We start from the raw sequence: 25149 nt of genomic DNA on the forward strand, positions 1-25149 counted from the left end.
ATGGATAGCTAATTACAGGGAAAAGGCTAATCTTAGCCAAAATCACCTGCACAGTGTTCCTAAAATAGCCACACTTGCATCTAAGTCAAGAACAAGCTTGGCTACTTGTAAGGTCCAATATAAGCTCAGCAGCAGGCAGCCATGCAGTGCCATTTGGGGCTCAGCCAGGGTAAATATTGTGACAGAGCCCTCACATTTGTTCCACTCACTGTTTGGGCTCCTACACACAGACTGGACCATCACCCCCAAAACACACACACACCAACAATGGAGGCAACTAGAAGTTCACATTTTTCCAATTGCCATCATAATAAAGAAAAAAGTTAAAAAGAAGAAAAGAAACAAGTGTCAAGGCTGCTTTTCATGCTATTATTTACAAGCTATACAATGAAAATCTTAATCTGAAAAACTGTTTACAGCTGTTCTCCCAGAGCTGTCATTATATTTAGTTCATCAACTTTTCAAAAATAATCAGTGCGCCACATGGTTTGCTCATTTACTCACCACCACGAGTTTGCATCCACCAGCAGCAGCTGGGAGCTGCAGGCGAGGAAAGCGGCTGCCAGCAGCAGATGTTGCACAGCACCGGTTCTCCTTCTCCGGACAGGCCTGGTGTCCATGATCCGCCGCGTCAACGCCACAAAAAAGCTGGAGAAAGTGCTCTGCTGTGGAGACATGGGAGGAGGGCAGAAAGTCAGGGCGCGTCCGGCTTAAGATGTCCCACTCCTGCTGCTGCTTCTGGGTCTGGGTCTGGACGCAAAACCTGCAGTAGTGGGAGGTTCGAGCCCAGCACGCGTGCGTCTTGTGTGTTTTTGCACCACTTGAGCCACACTGTTTGCTCTGAGTCTTTCACACTCTCCTCTCCAGTCAACAGTGTTTAAACCACAGAAACTGAAAGTCCTCCAATAAAGGCAGATTTGTAAATCCTGTTAGCTTCACGGTGAGTGGCAGGGCTTAAACTACAGCAGCATATTCCCCAAAACGAGCCGAGGATTCCGTATTAACATGCTAGTCCAGTTTACCAGTTCAAACGTCGTGCGTAAAATGGGTTAGTTTGGCTTTACGCAAAGCGCGAGTTGACTTCCCCCTCTTCACCTTGCCTTAAAATAGGTTTCTTTTAAAAAAAAAAAATGTGACAAATTGGATTGTGTGATCCTGCTGCTGTCTTGTTGAAAGATTAACAAGGAGATTAAAACGCTAATTGAGCAGGAAAGCGACTGTTCCTTTCCCTTCCTGTCCCCTTACGACAACTCCGCATCTCCCTCATTCTCTCTCTAGACTACACTCCTCCTCTTCTCACCCCCACCTCACCTAGAAAGCCCCCCACCCCATTACCCATCCCTCTTTGGGCATATACATTTACGCATGAGGGTTGCAGAGTCAATCAAAAACGTTCACTGCCAACCCAAGACTACAGGCACCTGTGGTGCTGCTTTCAAAGTTTGGAATAAAAATCAGCAGTTTAGTGAAAAATCATAGAAAAAGATTCAGATTTTTTTTTACAAGACCTCACAAGTGATGCGTAAAATGTTCATTCAAGTAAAGTAACATTAAAAACCTCTGTACGTTTTTATTTAAAGCTTATCAAAGTCTCTAAAGTTGGTCAGATTTAAAAAGATATTACGTTCAAATATCATCGATCAAAGGGTGTCCATGTAAGTAAAAGAAACCACGGGTTCCAAGAGATTTACGCGCGTCAAATTCCTTTTATTAGCTCAAGTGAAAAATTTGTTTGACCAAAAGGTGAATGCCGCAAAATCGTCTAATCCCTTCTTCTTTGGTCTGCGAAAATAAAAGGCAACACACCACCCCTCTTCCACACAAACGCACCAAATACACACCGGAGTCCAGGGAGTTAAGAAAAGGCGTGTTGAAGCGAGCTCTCAATTCATTATCCGGTCACAGGCGATGGTGAACCTGCAGAGAGGTTCTCCAAACTTCCTTTTAAAAAAAGAAGTGCCTACAACAGCGAAGGTGGAAGGAGTAAAGTCCAGACCTCCCAGAAAACAATTGTTCAAGTTGGACTCTGGGATTTTAATGACATGAAATTAATAATTAAAAAAACGTTATTTTAAGATTAAATTAGAAGGTAGAATCCCACTCACTTCCAGAAAGACAACAAAACAATGGAAGTGATCAAGTTTGTTGCTTTAACAAACATTACGGCTTCAAATGACGAGTCTTTTGCGTGCGTAAAACCCACTCGAAGACCTTTTTAAAAACATGCAGAGCAAGGATCTATTTTATTCCGCGGAGGACGCATATTCATCACTTTACCATGATTTTAATACACTCTTAAACCACAAATGTGTTAACTTTATATCGATTTAATATTCTACTCAAACTCATCTTTGCAGGGTTTCCGTGTGTGTTTCTCGTCGTGTAAAGTCGGATGTCACTCGTCTCTGCATGATAATAGATCTCGTAGCAAAGGGGGCCCGCACACCTTTCATCTCCCGGGGGCCCTAAACTTCCCCTAGCGCACGCGCACACGCACGCACACAGAGTTCTGTGAAGTGATCTAACCGGCTGCCTTCAATATACATGTGACTGATATTTCACAGTGGGAGGGTGCTGGGTCAAAGTCAGGTTGAGCGAGTGAATCCACAGTGATACACTGAGATGTCTATTAGGAAACAGAGAGGTCGTTAGAATATAAAAAAGAGCTAGAGCTGGTCCGATCACCAAGTGACTCTAAGACTGAGTCAAATGATGTCAGTCTGATGTTCCTTTTTCTTCTTGTTCCTAACTGCTGCCAACAGAGAATTTAACACGCTTTGTTTGGCTAGAGCCACTGATGTTGAGGAGAATTCAACCGCAACAGCGCCCTCATCTGGTACATCACAGTTATTGATTCCTGTGAGCAAACCCCAAGTAGGTTTGTTGAAATGTTTGAAAAATCACCACAAAAGTGCCCCTCTGATGCCCCTAGAAGTAGAAAAACATGATTGTTCACCTGAGTGGACAAAATTTGACAAAGTGCCCCTTACTTTGCCCCAGTCGACTAAGTGCCTCCGAGGTGTCCACTTAGTGAACACATTTTGACAAAGTGCCCTCTTAAATGTCGTCTTAGTGGATCAATTGTGACAAAGTGCCCTGTTTCATGCCCTTATTCGGCCCCAATTAAAATATGGCCTCTAAGGTGTCCTCTTAGGACAAAATTTAACAAAGTGCCTTTTGTTTGGCCCAAGCTGACTAAGTGCCTCTGAGCTGTCCTCATAGTGGACCAAATTGTGACAAAGTGCTCCCTAAATGTGATCTGAGTGGACAAATTTTGACAAGGTACCAACTTAAGTGCCTTCTGGGTGGATAGAATTTGACAAAGTGCCCACTTAAGTGCAGTCTAAGTGGCCAAATTGTGATAAAGTGCCCTTTTAAGTACACTTTATTTTCACAATATTCAACCAAGTACCCTGCTTAGTGTCTTTCATGCAGACACATTTTGACAAAGTGCCTCTAAAGTGTCCTCTTAGGACAAAACCTGACTGAGTGCCACTGAAGTGCCTTCTGATTGGACAGAAATGTTATAAAGAGCCCTCTTAAATGCATGCTGTGTGTACAAAGTTTGAAAAATATCTTCTTGAGTTCACCTTCTTTTACCACACATCTCCCTTTTAGTCAACTTTCCATGAATATGCTTTGACTCAGCACGCTGTAAAACCCAATAAGGCAATCAAATACAATTAGCAGAAACTGGTTTCCTAAAAAATAAGTAATACTAACTGAAAGAAGAGTATTTTTAAAGTTACACCATAGGCACTTAGCCATTTTAAGTCAACTCAACTTTATTTGTACATTTATCTTAGTTCAACTTAACTTTTTAAGTTTAACTAAGCTTTGGAAACTCTTACTTAACGATTCTGTTTTCATTTAACTTTTAAACTGTTGAATTACTTACAATGTAGTCAAGTCAGCTTGGAATTCTACAGGCAACAATGGCTGGAGGTTGCGCCCTGAACCAGGACATTAAATTTGCTTCTCACCAATAGGACCTGCCTAAATGAGTGTGTAACTTCACTCAGGGTGCAAAGAGTGTAATGATAAAAGCGACATGTGTAAAAGAATCTTAACAGTGATTACTGCACAACAGGCAACATCAGAATACATTTAAACTGTTATCTTTGACTTTTAGTCCAAAATTACAATGCCCAAAGGCATTCTGGGAAAACTCTGCAGATTAAGGGATGATTATCAAACAATTTTAGTGTAATGATGGAAAATACTCAGTGATCAATTAATGTTTACTCCACCTCCTGACACCTGAGCTTTTTTTCAAAACATTTTTTGGTTTCTCTCACTTTTTTGGCATCAGTGGGATCTGATACCTTTACAGCTCAGCCTTATCTTTGAACAGGAAGCAGTTTTTGACCAAAATGACATCCACAAAAGCCCTGAATAGCCTGTTTCCGAAATAAAATCCAGCACTGGATCGCTTTTTAGGTGTATGCTTTGGCTGAGTGTGTGCCAGTGGGTCAGTTATTGGGGGCCTTTAGTCAGCAGGCCTAAAATAGGATTGAAATAACTGAAAAGAAAGTGGACTTTTCCACAATATTCTAATATTCTGAGATACAGTTTTTTATTTTCATGAGCTGTAAACATAATCATCAAGGTTAGAACAAAAATTCTTAAATACTGCACTTTGCGTGATACACCTAGGAGTATGTGACAATGAGTATACACAGTTTTTGCAAGATCTAATGCATCTGCAAAGTTCTTGACTTTTTGAGTATATTGAGGTTCCCAAAGTACAACAAAAAGGAGAAGAGTCATAACCCTTTGAACTTTAGAATTAAAGTTAAGTCCTCACACTCAGGTTGGTGTTTAGGCCCTAATAATCCTTGTTATATAGGGATCAAAAAGCCCCCCAAAAAAGCCTGCAGCTTATTCTAGTTCAAGGAGATCCAGAGATCCTCACTGCCTGAAGCAGCTTGTGCTAAGCCTGTCTGAACACTAGGAGGAGCAGTTGAGCCACAGTTGCACAAAGAGAGGGGCAAACTGAGAGAGGAGACGAGAGAGGGAGGGGGTAAGAGCAGAGGAACAAAACTTTGAGCAAGTGAGATGAAGAAAAGAAAGGAGGTGGGAGGGAAAACAAAGAGAGAGTGAAAGAGAGAGGGAGTGTCCAAGTAATGGATACACAGTACGAGCGAGAGAGGGAGCGAGAGAGGACTTGTCCCCAGAGGATATGAGCAATAGCCGTGCAACAGGGAGCAACGCTTGAGAAAGTCAGCAGCTCCTCTCTGGATTACCAGCAGCCTCCCTCTCCCTCTCTCTCTTTTTTTTTATAGCCCACAGTGGCAGAGTGGAGCGAGTGAAACACAGCCAGCTCTCTCCTGCAGGGAACGCAGCTGCAGCGGGCTGATCAGGTCTGAGCTGATCTCCTGGAAGCTGCTCGGGCCAAAATGCTAAATAACTATTACAAATGACTGCCACTTGAAAACCTATCGCCCTCTGGTTAAAATAAGGTAGAATAGAAAGAAGGGCATGCATGGCACTCCAGATACCTGACAGGACATTCAGAGCCTGTCCTACCTTAAGGGAGTGTGTTCTATTTCTGCTTGGATGTTAAAATTAAAGGTAGAATCAGGCTCTATCAGCTACGGCACATTGATTTATTTTAAGCTCCTTTTTTAGGGGGAGAGCATGCATGCAAATCATACTGCAGTTCATGGGCTTGTTTTCCAAAGATTCAGCATTGAAATAGACCATTTCTGTCTCTAAGGTTGGGAAACTGATACTAGAAATCAAAATACCATTCTTAAACTGTGATGCATACCACCTTTGCAAACAGTCTGTGAATTTTATTCCTGCTGGATATTCCACAGTCAGCTGTATGTGATATTCTTAGAAAGTGGAAGAGTTTAGGAACAACATCAGCTCAGCCACAAAGACATAAAATCACAGAGTGAGGTCAACGACTGCTAAGGTGCATGGTGCATAAAAGTCGCAATTGTTGTGCTGATTCCATGGCTGAAGGGTTCCACTGGCATTAATGTAAGCACAAAAATGTGAGTTTCCATGGCCGAGCAGCTGCATGCAAGCCTCCCATCACCAAGTCCAATGCCAAGCAGAAGATGGAGTGGTGTAAAGCAACCTTTTGTTGTGCCATGGACTGGTTTCATGAAAGACAACATTTTTATGGACCGGCCATCAATGTGTGGGGGATAAATATGCCGAAATAAAACTATACAAAGGGCATAAAAAAAAATAATTCCATCCATCTTCTTCTGCTTATCTGGGGCCAGGTCATGGTGGTAACCCAGACATCCTTATCCCAAGCCACACCTCCCAACTCCTCTTTGGGGATTCTGAGGTGTTCCCATTCCAGACAGGATATATAATCCCTCCACCGCATTCTGGGTCTCCTTCCAGCTGGACATGTCCAGAAAACCTCCAAAGGGAGGCGTTCAGGAGGCATCTTGATCAGATGCCCGAACCACCTCAACTGCCTCCTTTCCATGTGAAGGAGCAGCGGCTCTACTCCTATTTCCCTCTTTCCCTCATTTTGGCTGCTTGTATCCGCAATCTCATTCTTTCAGTCATTACCCAGAGTTCATGACCATAGGTGAGGGTTGGGAGGGAGATAAATTGAAAGCTTCCCCTTCCCTCTTCGCCACAACGGTCTGGTACAATGCCAGCAGTACTGCTGTCAATCTCACGCTTCCTTTTACCCTCACTCATGAACAAGACCCCAAGATACTTGAACTCCTTCACCTGAGGCAGGGACTCACTCCCCACCTGGAGGGGGCAATCAACCATAATCAACCAAAGAACCTCAGACTTGGAGGTGCTGACTCTAAAAGCAAAAAAACTGCTCTAAAAATACAACTCCACATAATGCTGAATCAGTGGACACATATGAATCACTTTTTACAATAAACTTGTATTACAGTAGGGCTCCTGGTTTTGTTTTTTAACTGTAGCTTTTTTCCTAAGCAGTCAAAGCATTATTCTGTTTGCAAAGAAACTCTCCATAAAGTTTGTATTATACTAATTTTAGTTAGCTTAGGCTTAATATTTGGGAGTCATGTGTCCAAGACAAGTGTCTTGACATATGCCAACAGAGGAGAATCCAACCATTTTTCAAAATAAAACAATCTTTTAGATTCTGATACTCACTAAAACCGAAATAAAATAAGTTATTTATTCTTTCTGTACCAATGACCACACCATCAGTGGATTGTGGAGCAGTAGAAACGTGTTCTGTGGAGTGATGATTCACACTTTCTATTTGGCAGTCAGATGGTAGAGTCTGGGTTCGGCCGATGCCAGGAGGTCATCACTAGCCTGACTGCACTGTGCTAACTGTGAAGTTTGGCTGAGGGATAATGGTATGGGGCTTTTTTCAGGGTTTGGGCTAGGCCTCTTATCTCCAGTGAAGGCCGATCTTAATGCTTCAACATACCAAGACATTTTTGACAATGCTATGCTTCCAACTATGTGGCAACGGTTTGGTGAGGGCCCTTTTCTATTCCAACATGACTGTGCACAAAGCAAGGACTATAAAGACATGGTTTGATGTGGAAGAACTTGACTGATCCACACACAGCCCTGACCTCAACCCCCTGGAGCATCTTTGGGATGAACTGGAAAGGAGATTGCAATCCATGGCCTTTTTTGTCCAACACCAGTGCCTGACCTCATAAATGCTCACCAGAATGAATGGGCAAAAATTTACACAAAAACACTCAGAAATCTTGTGGAAAGCAAGAGGAGTCGAGCTGCAAAAGTGGGGCCAACTCTATATAAAAGTGCTTATATTTGAATACAATATAATTACAGCCCCTGTTGGTGAAATGGTGTTATATTCCTCAAATTAGAGCCTAAGCACAGTCTTTGAAGTACTTGTTTGATCCCACCACCGCTGAAACATTTAAAATATGAGAGGTAAACATCACAGGTACATTAAGTGTTGTAAGTTTCCACTCAGCTCATCTTTTTCTGCCTCCACAAGGAGATTTAAGTTTGAAACACAAAGCCTGACGTTTGCAAGCACTCAAGGTGTTGCTCAAGGACACTTCACCACAACAGCTGTTAGTATGGAGAGGCGCCTCAACCACCAGCTAAAAAAACTGATCCCATACTTCTTTATAAACCAGAATCGTTTTTTCGAGAGGAAAAATAACATGCCATTTCTTCTTAATAAGCTGCTGTAAACTCTTAGAACTGTCCTGTTTGTTTCGCCCACTCTTCCTGTTATGTTGTACTTTAATGTGACAGCAATTAACACATTTTCCTATCAGTTTTCTCTTATCTTACAAACTGCTTTTACTTTGGATATTGTAAAGAAAAACAAGTCAGAACTGAGCAGACGAGGGAATATGTGCCAGCACTGTCGACACAGGGACACATTTGTAAGAACCAAAGAACTCAAAAACTACAAATGCAGTGAGAAAAAGCCCGAGGGATGAAAAACTACCTGCTCCACTTACTATAGATGCACTTCTATCTGCTCTTAACTCCACACACATGTATGACACTCCTCACATAAACACGTGTTCTAGTAGATGCCAAATGCAGCTGGTATCGTGCTCACTCACACAGAGGCTCTGGGGAAAATGCAGCGGGACTAGGACGCAGCTGAGAGGGGCTTCAGGGAGACCTTGGGTTTTATTTCTATCTTTTCCTGCATCCTCACTTCCTTCCTTCTTCTCTTTCCTCCCTATTTCTCTTCTCCTCTCCTCTTTTCCCCTCCCTGACTCCCTCTGTCTCCTCCCCTCTTCCCTCCATCCATCCTTCTGTCAGCTGGCAGAAGATGAGTCATGCCTCTCGCTTCGAGGCTCAAACTCTCCCTCTCTCTCCCCCCCTCTTTCTCTCTAAATATATCTCCTCTATACTCTTCCTCCCCTCTCTTTCTACATCTCCCTCCTCCTCCTCTCACACTTCCCTCTGCTCCGTACCGCCATCTGTTTCTCTACATCCCTCCGCTTTGTTCTGTTGCTCTTTCCTCCTCCTTCTTCTTCTACTCTCACTTCCATTTCTCTTTGAAAAATTCAGATTCATCAGCCGTTTATGTTTCTGTCTTTCTCTCCATTTCTCTCTTTCTCTCCCCCACGGTGCACACAGCTGTTCTCACGCTCCCTCGTCTCTTAACTCAGATGATGTGAACACACAATCCTGTTTCATTCTCCCCATGTTTTCTGTATACAGTCAATTATATAGCGTCTATATGCTCATATTTGTCTGGGTATGTCTGCTATCGTTTATACTACACTGAATCATTACATTCTAATTAGCATGAAGGCATAGTAAATACATAGATTGTCTTATTATACAGCCATATTTTATGCTTTCATGTTTATGCTTTTTATTGTATGCATGGCATAGATTTTTTTTTAAATAAATGAGTCAGTATTTGCCCTTTTAAGCGTGCGCAAAAGTCCTGAAAATGTACAGAAATTTCAGGAACCAGCAACCAGTATGAATGTAAAGCGACACAATTTTCACCCTTATGTTATCCAGACTTTCCCTGCCAGATTCCTAGTAAAACTTCAGCATAGGTCAGCAAAGTTAATATGTGACTTAAGCTCTCTGTTGCAGATCACTACTTAGAGACTTCGGCGCTGTTGGAACAGAAACACACGCTGAAACTTTCAAATTAAGAACAGATTAAACTACCAGTTAGGGTTAGGGTTAGGGTTGATGTTAGTATTAGAATTCTAAAAGTTAAAAACCCAACTTGAAAAACCTAATTGCAAAACAGTCAGTAAAGCTGAGTAAACAGTTTGCTTACAGAAAAAAAACCCTTGCCCTCCATGACTTATGCAGCTAATGAAGCTAAGATTAGAAGCTAACAACAATCATTATACACGTACATAATGTAGCAACATAGTGATTGTAGCTAAAGCTTACGTTAACTGAGTTATATTAGCTATGTTAGCTATGCAAACTATGTAAGCTAAGTAAATGTAGCTACATACACAACTTAGCTAAAGCTGAAACTAATGCAGCTCTGTTAGCTACATAAGCAATGTAAGCTACCTTGATTTTGCAGCTACATAGCCAATGTAGCTAAAGCTGAAGCTAATAGAGTTACTTTAGCTATGTAAGCTATATAAACTACATAGATAACAAAGCCAAGATATCTAAAGCTTTAGCTCACAGAGCTATGTTAGCTATGTAAGCTATATAAACTACATAGATAACAAAGCCAACATATCTAAAGCTTTAGCTAACAGAGCTATGTTAGCTATGTAAACTACGTAAGCTTCTTATATAATATAGCTACATAGCCAGTGTAGCCAAAGCTTAAACAAACAAAGCTACAACAGCTATATAAGCTACATAAGCAATGTAGATTACATGGCTACATAGACAATGTAGCAAAAGCTTTAGCTAACAGAACAATGTTGTCTTTGTTATCTTAAAAGGTTGATTTTCTTATGCAAATGTAGCAAAAGATAACATAGCTGACAAAGCTCTGATATCTTAAACTTATGTTTGCTAAATATGAGCTATGTAGAGAATGTTGGCTAATGCTAGCTCTGTCATCTATGTAGGTACCTACATAGCAAACATAGCTAGGTGAGCTTTAGCTACACTTGCTAAAGCTACACAGCTAATATAGCTGCACTGGCTTACATAGTAATGCAAAGTACATAGCTAGCATAGCTACCTTAGCTTTGGCTAAAGTTAGTGAAGATAAAGCGAGCCATCGTTTGTGTAGCTTTTTCTAAAATGGGTCTATCCATAATTTTATCTTTGATTCGACCTCTGATCTGTTTTGTTTGTTTGTTTTATGAATAAAATGTTGCTTTGTCAGTACACTCTAAAGAGCACATCACACACTGTGGATGTGTGGTCTTGAAGAGTAAACTGCAGATCTTGAGCTCAACATGTAGTCATTACTGCTGTTCACTATCAGTAGAGCCAGTAGGTGAATTAAACTCTTTCTGAAGCTGGTTGGGGGCAAAAACACCTTTTCCACTGTCACTGAGGTTCTCTGTTCTTCTTCTGATAAAGAAATGTTGCATTTTCCACTAAAATGGCACCAATGAGGTCACCTTAAAGACCAGGGCATCTTTTCAATGGAAAGGATTCTGTGTGCTCAAAAAAGATCTTCATCTGGTTGTTCTGCGACTGGGGCCAAGTGTTTCGGATGGAAGCTTTGTGGAACTGATCCCTCTGATGACTGACGTGGAATCTGGTCACCTGTTATATGAATGCAAACAGCTGAATACATTTACTCCAACTTGGGGTGAACTGATGTGTGAATACAGCAGGAAATGATCAGAAATACACTGTGGGTAAGCAGGAGGGGTGAGAAGTTTATATCCTGCTACCCAGGCACGACCATAAACTGTAGGCATGTGAGATCTCTGCACATGGAATGATTTTTTCTTAATGTTTTCTGTTTACGGGTTTGTTCTTTATTTCATGAAGCAAACATGTTGAACAGCAGGAAGCATAGATAAAAGAAAAACGTGTCATTAGAGGGTTGCACAGCAGACTCTTACATTGTCTGCCACTTCAATGTTACTCATCATATCTTGCCTCCTTGGATGCTCCTGATGCTGGTTATCATATCAATAGCCTGTAAGAACCTTGAGAGTGTCCATGACATGGAATAATGGAGCTAATTTACAGTAGGTGTCTTTCCTCTAGCAGGATTATAGTTGGACCCAGTGGTCACTACCTGCACCCCAAAACATCAACGCCCAACGTGGGGCTCGAACCCACGACCCTGAGATTAAGAGTCTCATGCTCTACCGACTGAGCTAGCCGGGCCTGCAAGAAAGAAAAACTGTCTCAGATTTCACACCGGCCCTGAGACGTCTTTGGGATCACATTACTTGGATGACTCTCCTCACACTCCACACCAAAAGATCTAACACTGAGGGCCCTTTCTCAGCATTACAGTAACAGTCTCTGTGACATTCAGTCAGATGTCTTCAAATTGATCTGAACATAACTTCAAACTCAAAGGAGAAGCAGTGGATTTAATTTCCTTGCTCCAGTCTGGTGGTAAGAGCGTTCATTGACAATGACCAGTGGAGTGGATTGTTTATGGGCTTGCAGTAACCTACAACTAAACTACTACTACTATTGGAGCTTTGCAAGATGGATCTGCTTTGCAAGATTAAAACTAAGGTGCATATAACCAAACTATAGGTGCAAAATCTGCCTTAAATTCCTGATCTATTTGTACTTACTGCAGTTTCATTTCATTACGTTGATTTAATGGTCTCTGACTGGCCTGATTTGGCATTTCTGTGGAAAATACCCAAGCTCTGTTGGACCCAGTTTGGCACTGGACAGATGCCTTCAGAGAGGCCAAATCCCTGATCAGGAAGCCCAGGGAGAAGCCACCGAGACTGGGCAAGATCCTATTGACTCCCCCCTGAAGCCCTGGAGCTCTGCTGGTCAAACTACACTGGGCTGCTGATCCCATCCATGGGGAAATTAGAAGGCACACACAAATTCAAACATGTATAAACACATTTGCGTGCATAGAGAAAGGCCCTGGCTCACTCACAATCACTCTGATTGGCTGAATAGCCCAGGAACAGACACACATTTCTGCTCTCTGCCTCACACACCATCCTACACATGCTTGCATGAACACATGCTTGCAGTAAGCAAACGAACATCACAATCAATTTCTTTGGCCTCAGGGGAGAAAAAACATTTTAACAACACACAAGCGCACAGTGTAAAATTGAAGTCTTAAAGAGATACAAGTAGAGAGGCACTCATAATTCTGCATGAGCTGTTTTCCTTTACCTTTGATTCTATTATTACAAACATCTTCCATATTTTCTTCAGGAAAAAGTGTGTACAAGTTTGTCTCTTTTCTTATAATCTTTTAAACACAAACAGTATGAACATGCAGGCATGGGTTTGAATATCTTAAACATTTAGCACTATGAGAAATATTTCAGGTGATTTGGTTTATATGAAGTACTCTGGCAAACAACCTTTATCATCTTCATCATTAATCTTTATTTGTAAAGAGTCAAGTCATGACCAGTGTTATCTTAAGACACTTTACTAAGTGGGCAGGTCTAGACTTTCGTCTTTGTTATACAAAGATCCAACCTTAATCCACCATGAGATCAGCTCAATGTAATATAAAATAAAGGTACAGTTGCAGAAAGAATTTTCCCTTTAAGAAACCTTGAGCAGAACCAGACTGGTGTTGAAGAGCCATCTGTGTTAATGCAATTTTAAAAAAAAAACCAAACATATATTTTAGTCAGGAACACTACTTTAACCATTTTATTGCAAATGGATGTGCAGTGTTACATGGTGGAGAAAGCTCTGCTGAAAAGATGCTCCCTGGGTTAGTCAGTGCTGTAGATAATGCTAATACACTATGTATCCCAACATGCCATTTCTGTTTATTCCACCTGGTATTAAAATGTCCCAGGTATGAGTGGTGCAAGAGCTATTTGCATAGCATCCTGGGATCACTTGCAGCACCAACGATAAACCACTTTTAACCACTTTTAAAAGGTAATCTCCATCATTAGAGGAAATTCAGCTTTGAATTCAAAAATGGTCGTTGACAGTCAAGTTATGGAGTGCAGTTTGTGTTAAAAGACTTCAATTAAGAATAAAAAGGAAGTCACAAAGGTTGGCTAAGCTTCTATACTTAGAAATGTGCAGCCACCACATAGAGTAGTCATTTTTAAAACTCTACATAAGGCACTTTTAAAGACAACTATATTTGAGAACACCACCATTATATTGATCTGAAACTTTTATGTTAAATTCACTACTTGCAGAACTTTCACGGTATAAAGGCACGCTCAACCAAAGGGAAACGCTGCATTGATGATTTAGAATTGTGGGTGATGTAGTGCCTTTGCTCAAGATTGTGAATTCAGTCAGTCAACTTACATTCATTGTTTATAGCTCCGGCTTCATGACTCCTCACAGATTTATTTTACATGCAGATTTTGAGGAGTGATGAGATGCTGGGGTGGAGGAGGGCTGGCCGCTGAATTAGGAGGATGGGTGTCATGTGATTAGATTATGATACATGTCAGGTTGGAATCATTAAGCTGGAGTTAAAGGATGTTGCTTCCAGGCTGAAATTCATTTAACCTGTTTGTCTTAAAACAAGGCAGAAAATATACACAGCCTTATATTTCACACTCACATTGCTCCTGGTAAGTCAGCCTTATCAGCTAAGTCTGCTAAGGAGAAGGAGTGGACCCAACCCTTAATTAATAAACAGGGACTTTTGCAGGGGTTGTACTGGATCAGCAAAATAGAGGACAAGCAGTGAGAGGGGACATATTAAACATTAACACAAGAGCCATTGAACTTTCCAAACTGGTGATTCTAAACAGCTGTGGGCCGTACCAACCTGAGCAACTGTCCCCATTTAATTTGAAGTTTAATGAGTGCTTTGATTGGAGGAGGCAGGTTGTCAAAATTGCAACATGGTCTTTTGTGTCGCTTCGGCTCCAGACACAACCAGCACTATAGATATAAACACCTATTGAGTTTAGGTGTAATTTGGCTTCATGTTTGTACAGAGGAAGGACGTGGAGATGCGATGTCCATCTTTATATAGAGTCAGTTATTCTGGCGTGTATGTCCTCGACAAAATCTACCCTTTCGAGCAATTTTTAAACTTGAAATGAGCTGTTTTCCACCTTCGTGCTTTGCCACACAAACAGACCAACAGGGAGTTACAACCTGCCAGATAACACACACACACACTTTTAAGCACACACACACACACCCCCACACACCCACGCACGCACACACACACACACACAACAATACACAGCCTATTCATGCCAACAGATGACAGAGCGCATTGAGAAAATGCCAAAATGCTGACTACTGAGGGAGAGAGAGCACGCGGCTGAAAAATCTCCCATGTCAGACTGCAGAGCTGGCAGAAAAGAGAAAGCATTGTTGAGGACACACACATACATGCACCTAGGCTGCCTGTGTGGTGAAAATCTGGAGCAAGGCAACAGCGCATAACACACATGTACACACACAACGCAGGCTATGAGGCGTTTCAGCGATACGGGAGAAAAAGCTGGAGAGGGAAGAAGAGGAAAGATGGGAAAATGGTGGAAGAGATAGACAGAGAAGGATAAGAGAGAGGGAGTGATGTGGAGAAATGGAGGCGTACATCTCCTGGCAGTGACCTCCTGTTATCTCCCTCTGAACACATGTGCTCCAATCCTTCATTTTTTCCCCTCTATCATCTACAATCTTTTCTTTTTTTCTCTTGTCCTTCATACTGTGTCTTCTCTTTTTCTTCTTCCTTCAAGCTGACTAATGCCTTAGCATTCAGCACCAATGTCATACTATTAATTGTTTCCTGCAGGCTAAGAGTTTGGGAGAATTTCAACAAAAAAAGGAAAAAGTGGGGGGAATGGACAGACGTGGTAAACAATGACTGTATACAGTACATGGGGAACTGGATGACATGACTTTACTTAAGTTAAATATAAAATGAGGCCCAGCCAACTGGTGCTTCTAGTCTCACAATTAGTGAAATGGGGATCACCCGAGTGAAGTGAATGTGTCTCAAGTGATTGTAGTATGAAGACACATGTGTCTGGAAGGTCCAGTCATTGGTTAATCAGTATTCCTGGCTATCATTACATCATGAAGACAAAAGAACACTCCAGGCAACTCAGAGCCTTGGAAATTTTTGTATCCATCCCTGACTTATATTGTTCAATAACCTTTTCTCTGAGTTATCAGGAGTGTTCTTTTGTCTTCGTGGTGTAATGGTAGCCAGGAAAACTGATTAACCAGCTACCGTGTCTAAAGTGATTGTGGTGTAAAGACACCTGTGTCTGGAAGGTCCAGTCACTGGTTCATCACTACTCCTGGATACCATTACACCATGAAGACAAAAGAACACTCCAAGCAACTCAGAGAAAAAGGTAATGAAAAGTATAAGTCTGGGATGGATAAAAAAATTATATGGCATAAACTCCATATAGAACTGCATAACGCAAACGATGGCAACTCTAGACATGTCAGTACACGACTTTTGTCGTTTTTGAAAATAAAACAACTTACTGCTGTTCTTTTTTTCTTCCTTTAATGAAGAATTGTCGTCAAGTTCTGATAAGACTGGCGCTTTAGCAGCATCCATGGTGATCTCTTCCGCCATAACGGAACCGGCCTCTTGTTGCTGCTTGCTTACGCCATGAGTCCGCCATGCCCAAACGTACTGCCCTTCGTCGCTGATTGGTCCTGTCACTTTCTAACTGGGCTCAAACAGTTCAGACGGGAGCTTTGCAAGATGGATTCACCAGCAAGAAACACAGAAACGGGCATATCCTTCTGCTTTGCAAGGTTAGCCGTCCTCACAAACGTTGCAAGAGGGAGACAAGTGAGAGAGGCTACCGAGACACCTTTGACTACCCTGAAGGAGTTACAAGCTTCAGAGGCTGAGATGGGAGACAACTTTTGCCTTGGTTCTTCACCAGTCAAAGCTTTATGGGAGAGTGGCAAAAAGAAAGTCATGGTTGAAGAAAACTCCTGACTAGAGTTTGCCAAAAGGTATGAGGAATACTCCATGGTCAAGTGGAAGAAAGTTCTGGTGAGACCAAAAATAGTGCTTTTTGGCCATCCAACAAGACGCTATGTTTGGCGGACACCACACACACCGCCACAAACACACCATCCTCACTGTAGAGCATGGTGGTGGCAGCATCATGCTGTGGGGATGCTTCTTGGCCGGCCCTGGAAGGCTTGTAAAGGTAGAGGGTAAAATGAATGTGGCGCAACAAGACTGCAATAGAAATAAGACTTTGGAAGAAGATTTACTGACGATGACCCCAAGCATACAGTGAAAGCTTCACAGAAATGGTTTAAAGACAACAAGGTGAATGTTCTGGAGTGGCCAAGTCAAGAACTTGTGACTGGACTTGAAAAGGGTTGTTCACGCCCTGCAAAGAAGAATGGAGTAAAATGGTCCAGATGTGCAAGCCTGATTAAAGAGTAAATTGATCCCAAGCTGTGTTATCTCGTTGTGTAAGTTTGGCTTTGAAAATTCAGTTGAACTAGCATATTAACATGTGTTTTATAGTGCAGATGAACACAATAAACCAACTTTTTTCAATCTGATCATACCGAGAGACAGAAAGAGGAGACAAGGGAGCTTTGAAGGCAGCCAAACACAGACCATGTTTCAGTGCTGAGCAGGTGAAGTCCCGGTGAAGCAAGGAAACACCTGAAGGAACATAAAAGATTCATCACTCACAGCGTACAGTGAGGGCCTGTGCTCTCATACTCCCATTCATTCATTACTGTCTGCGCTCTCTTCAGTTTTCTGTGTTTCTCACTGTTTTATGTGTACAAGGGGCAGAGAGAGAATCTACAGAGTCATGCTAATACCCGTCCAGGAAGGTGTCGTCTTTCAGAAAGAGGGATGTGTTGACACACGCCCACGTAACCTTGGCAACCGGCGATTGCTGTGGGTGCAGATGAAGCATGTTGTGGAGGCGAGCAATTATCCAGTAAGAGCCCTCCCCTGAATCATCAAATAGAGACGCACAAACACCCACACACGTGCACAGGAGGAGGCAAACGCATGGACACATGACTAGGGGGGGTTCATATCGGAGGAGAATCTTAGGAACATTCTAGAACATTCTTCCCCCTTTCCTTCGACCCATTTCTTCTATTTCCCCCCTCGTTTTCCTCTCCTCTCCTCCTCTCTTCCTCCTCTCTTGCACAGCTTGAGTGCTAGCTCGGGCCCAGCGGGTCTTCAAGAGGTACGACACATCTCACACACAAACACACACACTGTACACAGCTGTGATACGAGAGCGACAGAAAAACAGAAAAAAAAGCCTGCTGAGCAAGCACACGCACATATTGTGGCAGGTCATGCAGAGAGAAATTCAGCTACCGCTCCTCCCATCGCTTTTATTCATCTTTTTCTCTTCCACCTTGTCATTCTTTTTCTCTTTCTCTTGTCTGAGGTCACAGCGTTTTACAGGCAGCACTAAACAAGGACAAGAGAAGCACACTTTAGCTATTAGAAAGTTTGCTAATAACCACCCACACAACAGTCTGGCGGGCAGTTTTATAGCCAATTTGTCGAGTTTTTATTTTCTGTTTTGGAACCAACCCACTTAGATTTGTTAATAAAACTGCTGACAGAGCAGAGGATTTATACACAGCTTGGTTTCGCATGAATATTTGGGTGAGATGAAGGCCATAATGGTTTAGCACCATGCTTGTTTTAGAGGACTTGCTGGTTAAAATGTCTGGACTGTCACATATAAAAGTTACACACACTTCATAGGAGCAGGGTTGATCTGTACAGTACAGCATCAACAACACGGAGAGCCTGCACACAAACATCATACCATAAAGGTGTTGATCCAGTTTCAATCTTCATCAAGCAAAAGACAAAAAAAAGCTCAGCTTTTCTTAGGTATATGTAGGGAGATCATAATGTATCATATTATGTATTATAATGTAGTTGTAGTCTATGGTATGGTATGGTTTAGAATCTCTTTTGTGCTGTATGGTATTTTATAATTACCAATAGTATGGTATGGTAACTAAATGTAACGTACCATATCATAAAGTATCTTATCCTATAGGATCGTATTATATACTATTGTATGGTTATTTCATGTAACATATCATAATGTATCATATTGTTTTGTATTATATCCTATTTTATCGTATTGTATCCTGTCTTATCGTATTTTATTGGTTGAATCGTGTCATATCGTATCATTACCTATGGCAGGTGTGACCCCCAAAATAATGGTCTCAGAGATCGGGGACCCTGACCTTCTCTTTAGGGGGATAAAGTACACAATGTTGCACAAAGCATCATGTAGAAATTTGCATTTTATGCAGTTTTTATAACTTTTACTTAAATTTAAACACAAATATCACTTGATAACCAGGTTTCAATTTCAATTTTTAAAATTCATGATTTTAAATCATATTAGTTTTATCTTTGTTTCTGGAAAGCATCCCACGACCCCCCTTCACTGTCTTGCAACCCCCATGGGGGTCCTGACCCCCACTTTGGGAACCACTGACCAATGGAATGGTATGGTATTGTATGTTACCTAAATGTAATATATCGTATCATAATGTATCGTATTGAAACCTATGGTATGGCATGGAATCTCTTTCCATCCTATTCCATTGTATCCCGTCATACTGTCTCATCTAGTATTATATTGTCTCTAACATTTTGCGTCATATTATATTGTAACATATTTTATCATATCCTGACGTATTGTTTCCACAGTAACCTATAGTATGGTATATTATGGTATGGTAACTTAATGTACTGTATTGTATTATATCATACTGTATCCTATCTTGTCATTTTGGATCATATTGTATATAATAATAATAATAATAATAATGATAATAATAGCTTTATTTATATAGCACTTTTTAAAACACACAGTCACAAAGTGCTTCACAAAACCCAGAAGGGGCAGACAGATAAGCAAACAAACATATCAAACATACCCCCAATGGTGTGTGTCAACAATTAAGCAATCATGTGTTTGCGCCCCTGATGGCTGTGTTTAACCAATGACTCATAGGTGTGGTAATTTGAGAGTCAGTGCTTTGGAACTGCAAGGAAGCGACATCATGATATACTTCCGTGTCTAATGTATACAAGTGTGTGCTTATAGTGGTGCAAATCTGGGCCGACGTTTTGCTCCTTGAGTGTAAGGTTTTGATAATTGTGTAATACTTTTGATTTTAGTGTTTACACAGTCAAAAAAAACTGTAATGTACACATTAAAATATCTGTCAGACAGGTAGGAGGTGAACCATTTAAGAGCTGTACCTGAGATGCCAACCCACTTTGCTAAACAGTCAAGTAGAATTGCATGATCAATAGTGTTGAAGGCTGCTGATAGGTTTAACAGAACCAAGATGGAAACTTTACCTTTGTCAGTCTGCATTAAAATGTTTTTAGAGACTTTCAGGAGTGCCGTTTCAGTGCTATATTTTTGATGGAATGCTGATTGAAATTTATCAAAGATATTGTGACCTTCTACAACTTGGAGAAGCTGCTGAGAATCAATTGAGATAAATGGGAGTTTAGAGATCGGTCTATAGTTAGAAAAGTCTGAGGAATCTCCGGAGGGCTTTTTAAGGATAGAAGAAACACTGGCTGATTTGAAGTAATCAGAAACGCAGCCTAAAGAGAGAGACTGGTTAATGATGGAGAAATGACGGGGGTAAAGTGCAGGGAGGACATCTTTTAGAACTTTAATGGGGATTATGTCAACAGGGGTAGAAGACGGGCGCATGTGAGTGACAATGTTGGAGAGGTCACACATGGTGATTGGGCTGAACTCTGAAAGACGAACCAGGCAGATAACTCAGTTAGAGGAATTATGAATAGGGTTGAGATTTGCTCTGAGACCACTGATCTTATTAACAAAGAAGTCTAAAAACTTTTCACAGTTATCAGTGGAGGAAGCAGTGAAACCAGGAAGAGTGGGATTCAGTAGCTGATTAACAGTATGAAACAAAAATTTAGGATTGTGCTTAATTTTGTTGATTAGATTGGAAAAATAGGCAGATCTAGTATCTTTAATAAGCTGATTCAGCTTCATTAATAATTCCTTCATTTGAAGGTAATGAACAGTAAGGTTTGTTTTTCTCCATCTTCGCTCAGCTCTCCTACATTCTTCTCTGTGGCTTCTGATGGAGTCATCTATCCAGGGAGTTAAAGTGATGGGGAGCACTTGTTTGATTGATCATTAAACAGCTTCATTAATGTTTGAAAATGTTGGGATGGTAACTACCTTTTCCGTGAAGATGGCCGAGAATCGAGCTGCAGAGTGCTCACTGAAGATGCGCAACTGCCTTGTTTGTTTCTGGGAAGGTGTTGTGGACTGAAGTTCTGTATCAAAAATGATACATTTATGATCAGAAACTAAGTCTCTCATACGTAAGGAATTTAACAGAAGACCAGCTGTTAAAACAAGGTCCAGAGTGTGTCCATGGTTAAGGGTGGGACCTGAAACATGTTGCACCAAGTTAAAGGATGAACAGACATTTAAAAACTCACAGGCAGTTGAGTTACATCAATCATCAATGTGAAGGTTAAACTCACCTACAATAATAATTCTATCAAATTTAAGACCAACAGTGGAGAGCAAGAGTGTGAAACTCAGAAAACCTGAGGTAGAACTAGGAGGCCGGTAGACGACTATACAACACACTGGGACTTTCTATCAATCACTATCAATTTTAAAAGAGAGAAACTCAAAGGTAACAAAGAAACCAGAATTAAAAGGGACACACTTGAGGTGGGTCTTAGAAACTATCAGGTCAGATTAGATCTTATGGTATGGTGTGGTGTGGCACACTCATCATATAGTATTGTATCATACTGTACTGCATGGTATCATAGTGTATCATATCATATTTTATCTCATCCCATCCCATTATATCATGCCCTGCCTTATTGTATCATATCATATCGTATCACGTCATATCAAGTGTCCTGTTACAGTATTGTTTTATTTAGTATTATATTGTATAGTATTTCATCTTTTACATTGTATGGACTGTGATGCTTTTTCATTTGCTCCTGTTGATATAAAGCTTTTGTAATGTGATTTCTTCATCCTTTTCTGTGTAGAATGAATAATTATTTTTGTATGTTTACCGCCGTTAACAGTTAGGATGGTTAAACACGCCTTACATCACAGAGCTTATCAGCTTGTCTTTGTGCAGAGACAGCCACAGTCACCATTTAGCCACATTTAGCTGGAAGCTCTGTGTTATCACCCAAGGTGTTTGCACAATCATTATAAAACTTGGTATTCATGTCAGGATCTCTATTTTGAAAATGCATGACACACTCTTCAGCCTGGGTACCAAGGACGCAGGTTCTGGCAGCCACAGGGGACAGTGCAGCTAAATGCTTTGTTTTTGCCCTTGATGAATTTACAGGATATAAGTTAAGAAGCAGTGGGACATTAAAAATAGCCACCAGACATTATTAAGTGCTTTGCATTTATGAACACTGTGTTGGGCAGTTTTGGTAAGTTTAGATCTATTTGAATCATGTATATATACAAAATAAATGTATGCTGCTTAAAACTAATGCTATCTTATGGGACCCATGTGAGGAGCTGCTTTCATAATGACCCGAATTAGCAGTCATCTTATATTAACAGTTTAAAAATAGAGCTTAATACTTTGTAATTACATGCGATTAAAAATAGCTTTAATTAATTAAAGATTCCTATGAGATAGCACCGATACTTAAATAACTAATGTACTTTTTTATCCCTATTATTAAACATAGAAAGGACAAGATAGAGCAGAGATAAAGACCCAGGACAGGGTGGGGCGGGCAATGACACCAGGATCAAAAGAAGATCTGTGGTTATGTTATTGCATTTTGACTGACAAAATGCAATAACATAACCACATTTTGTGCAAATAGGACTCTGCTAGTATCTATAGAGCTTCACTGATGAATTTACTCAGCTGTCCAGTTGCAACATGTCCACCGCATGTTTCATAAAACTGCCATTAAACATATAAAATCCCATCAAATATTAGATAAATAATAGATAAATAAAGTATGGCTTCTTGCTTGGCCCCTCTTTATTCTTATAGCTCCATTTGTTACTATCCTCTTCTGTCTCTCATGTTTCACACTGGGTGCATGTTGGTTGTGTTACAGCTGTGGTGTGTCAACACAACACTGCACAACCAAACAGTTGGAGGTTGTTAAAAAAAATGAGTTGTGTTGACTTAAAAATCCAAAATTAAATCAACAGAACATTTTTAGTTTCAAGTAAACAGCGATAATCCATATGTTTTTCTGTATCTGACAATCATTCCTTAATCTGCAGGATTTCCCAGAATGCCTAAAGGCATTAGACACTTTGGCACCATGAGTGACGTTGCTGACTCTGTTAGAAGAGTCCCATCTGTTAGGAGAAACCAAAATACAAGATGAACTGAACATGATAGATGAAGAATTCCTGATTCAATGTGCAACTTTCAGCTATTGCCACTTTCAGTCACTTTAGCTGACTTACCTTGAGTGGTATAAATTTTCAAGATTAAAGTATGTGAAAGAAATAAGGGAAAATTGCAATGGGGGAAGAACAAAAGTACTGAAACATGTTGTTATGGGTTGGATTTAATCTGAATTTTTAAGTGTAGAAAAGTTTCCATGGTGTAGTTTGACTTAAAAAGTTGTTAGCCCAACATAAATCTATGAGTAAAATTGAGTTGCTATAACTTGTTTGTGCTACTTGTTTGCTACGTCTCCCTGCAGTCAAAGTCTTGTCTTTCTTCATAACTTTTATCTCAATAAATCTCCCTACAGGAGACTGTAAAGCCTAACAGAGTTCAACACATAAATGCCAAATGGCTTTTACTTTGAAAAGCACAAACTGGAGGTATAACCTGTATTTATCTTCCCTGTGACATGTTCAACTGACGTGGACACAAATAGCAGGTAAAACAAGGTAAATATGGTTCTTTGTTTAGAATTTTACTGTTTTGACAAACAAATGCACATGGCCTGAGGTAAAAAAAAAAAAAAAGGCAGGACTTCTACTTTCAAGATTTTCCAAGACAGGTGTTCAGGGTGAGGAGTTGGGACAGACAACATTCTCCCTGTTTAAAGTTCATGGACTATAAGACCAAAATTGACACTACTTTCTTAAGCTGGAAAAGTTATGTATTGTGGCTTTAAATTAAAACCAGAAATGAAAAGCTTGATAGGAAGATAAGGAGAGCTGCTGTCAGGTGTGCTGTGCTGCATCTTTTCTGCATCTCCTTTTCCTCTCTGTTATCCTCACCTGATCACTGATTCCTCTCTCCTCCTAACGCTCTCTCTCTCTCTCTTTCTCGTCCTTGCTCTATGCTTCTCGTCAGCTCTTCCCCTCTCTCTCTTTCTCAACCATTCGGCCACACTCCACTGGCTCCAGCAAACAGCTCCCCTGTCATATTATCTCACACGCACACACCAACCAGCAATGCACACACTCCCATGTTAGACACACAACCACCCTTGACACACAGATGCCTACAAACTCTGCAAGGGAGAGATACAAGATATAGAAAAGAAACTGTTTACTCACAAAGACACATGAACATATATATGCTCTCTTTTCTGTGCTCTGCATGCAGACATACATACACGTGTGCCAAACTTACACCAAGGCTACTCTGGTGTTTACAGAGGCCCACTGCAGGGGGTGAAACTTCCTCAGGACTTAAAAAAAGAAGAAGAAAAAGTCTTATCCCCTCTAGTTAGCTGCAATATTTGATCATTCTTAGGCTTTAAAACTTCAAAAAAGTAATCTTGAATATATCTACTGCATATAGATAGGTAATATTGTCGTAGTCTAATAGGCTCAAACTAAAATGAGTCAAAACATAAGCAGTACCAGATGTGAGACAAATGCTTCAAAGTGATTATTCTGGAACTTTATGGGAGACACATGACAGTAAAAGCCTTTAACAGATTATTTTAGTTTATCGCCGCAGTCATTTAAGGACAATACATTTATTTTTTTGTACACAATGTATTAAAACAGGCAGATGTAGCAGATGTAACACAGGCTGTTTTTTCTCTAACATATCCCAGATATTGTGTGCTTCGGGATTCATACACTCACAATGACTAAACAATGAATACAGAGGGTTTTGAACAGTTTTTGTACATTCAAACTGGCAGTTTTACTATTAGTCAAAGGCAGAAAAAAGGCCAGGGCCTTGTCTCCAAAAGGACTCAAGATAAAACTGATATAGCTGTGAATCTAATATAAAGTTTATGTCTAAAATTACTTTCAGTTAGTATCCTAAAAGGGTTTCTGGGAGGAACTTTAACCCCATAAGCAAGGTTTAACCCAGGGGTCGGCCAATAATAATCAACCAATGATAAAACTAATACATTAAAAGCAGCATCATTTTCACTCCACTATGATGTGCAGAACTTTAGGCGTGTTTGGGATAAAAATTGAGGCTGAAGTAAGACGCAGATGTGGTGAGTAAGCCTGTCAGAGGGTGGGAAGGAGGACCCACTTTTGAGTCCTGACCCACCACTTGTGAACCACTGTTCTAAGAACTAATGAGAAAGTCCTGTTGGGTATCTGGGCTATTCTTTTTCAGATTTATGTATGACCTATAGTCATAGGTTTTGTTCACTGAAAAGAGATGTTTTAAAATACTGTG

The 25149-nt window shown here is 40.7% G+C and overlaps 1 protein-coding gene and 1 non-coding gene across 4 annotated transcripts in view; both read right to left on the minus strand.

Annotated features, from left to right (window-relative positions):
• wnt5b (wingless-type MMTV integration site family, member 5b) overlaps positions 1–25149 on the minus strand; it is a 128451-nt gene that overhangs the window by 16936 nt on the left and 86366 nt on the right. For 2 of the 3 annotated variants that reach the window (XM_041780638.1, XM_041780639.1), the window contains one exon: positions 505–665. In XM_041780638.1, the coding sequence (XP_041636572.1) occupies positions 505–665 (161 nt within the window). The remainder of the gene's footprint in view (positions 1–504; positions 666–25149) is intronic. The other variant, XM_041780640.1, reaches the window with a different exon arrangement.
• Positions 11652–11724, minus strand: trnak-cuu. Its single transcript has one exon. It is a non-coding gene; the product is annotated as a tRNA-Lys (tRNA).

Source organism: Cheilinus undulatus, linkage group 23, assembly GCF_018320785.1.
Source record: "Cheilinus undulatus linkage group 23, ASM1832078v1, whole genome shotgun sequence".
NCBI classification, from domain to species: Eukaryota; Metazoa; Chordata; class Actinopteri; order Labriformes; family Labridae; genus Cheilinus; species Cheilinus undulatus.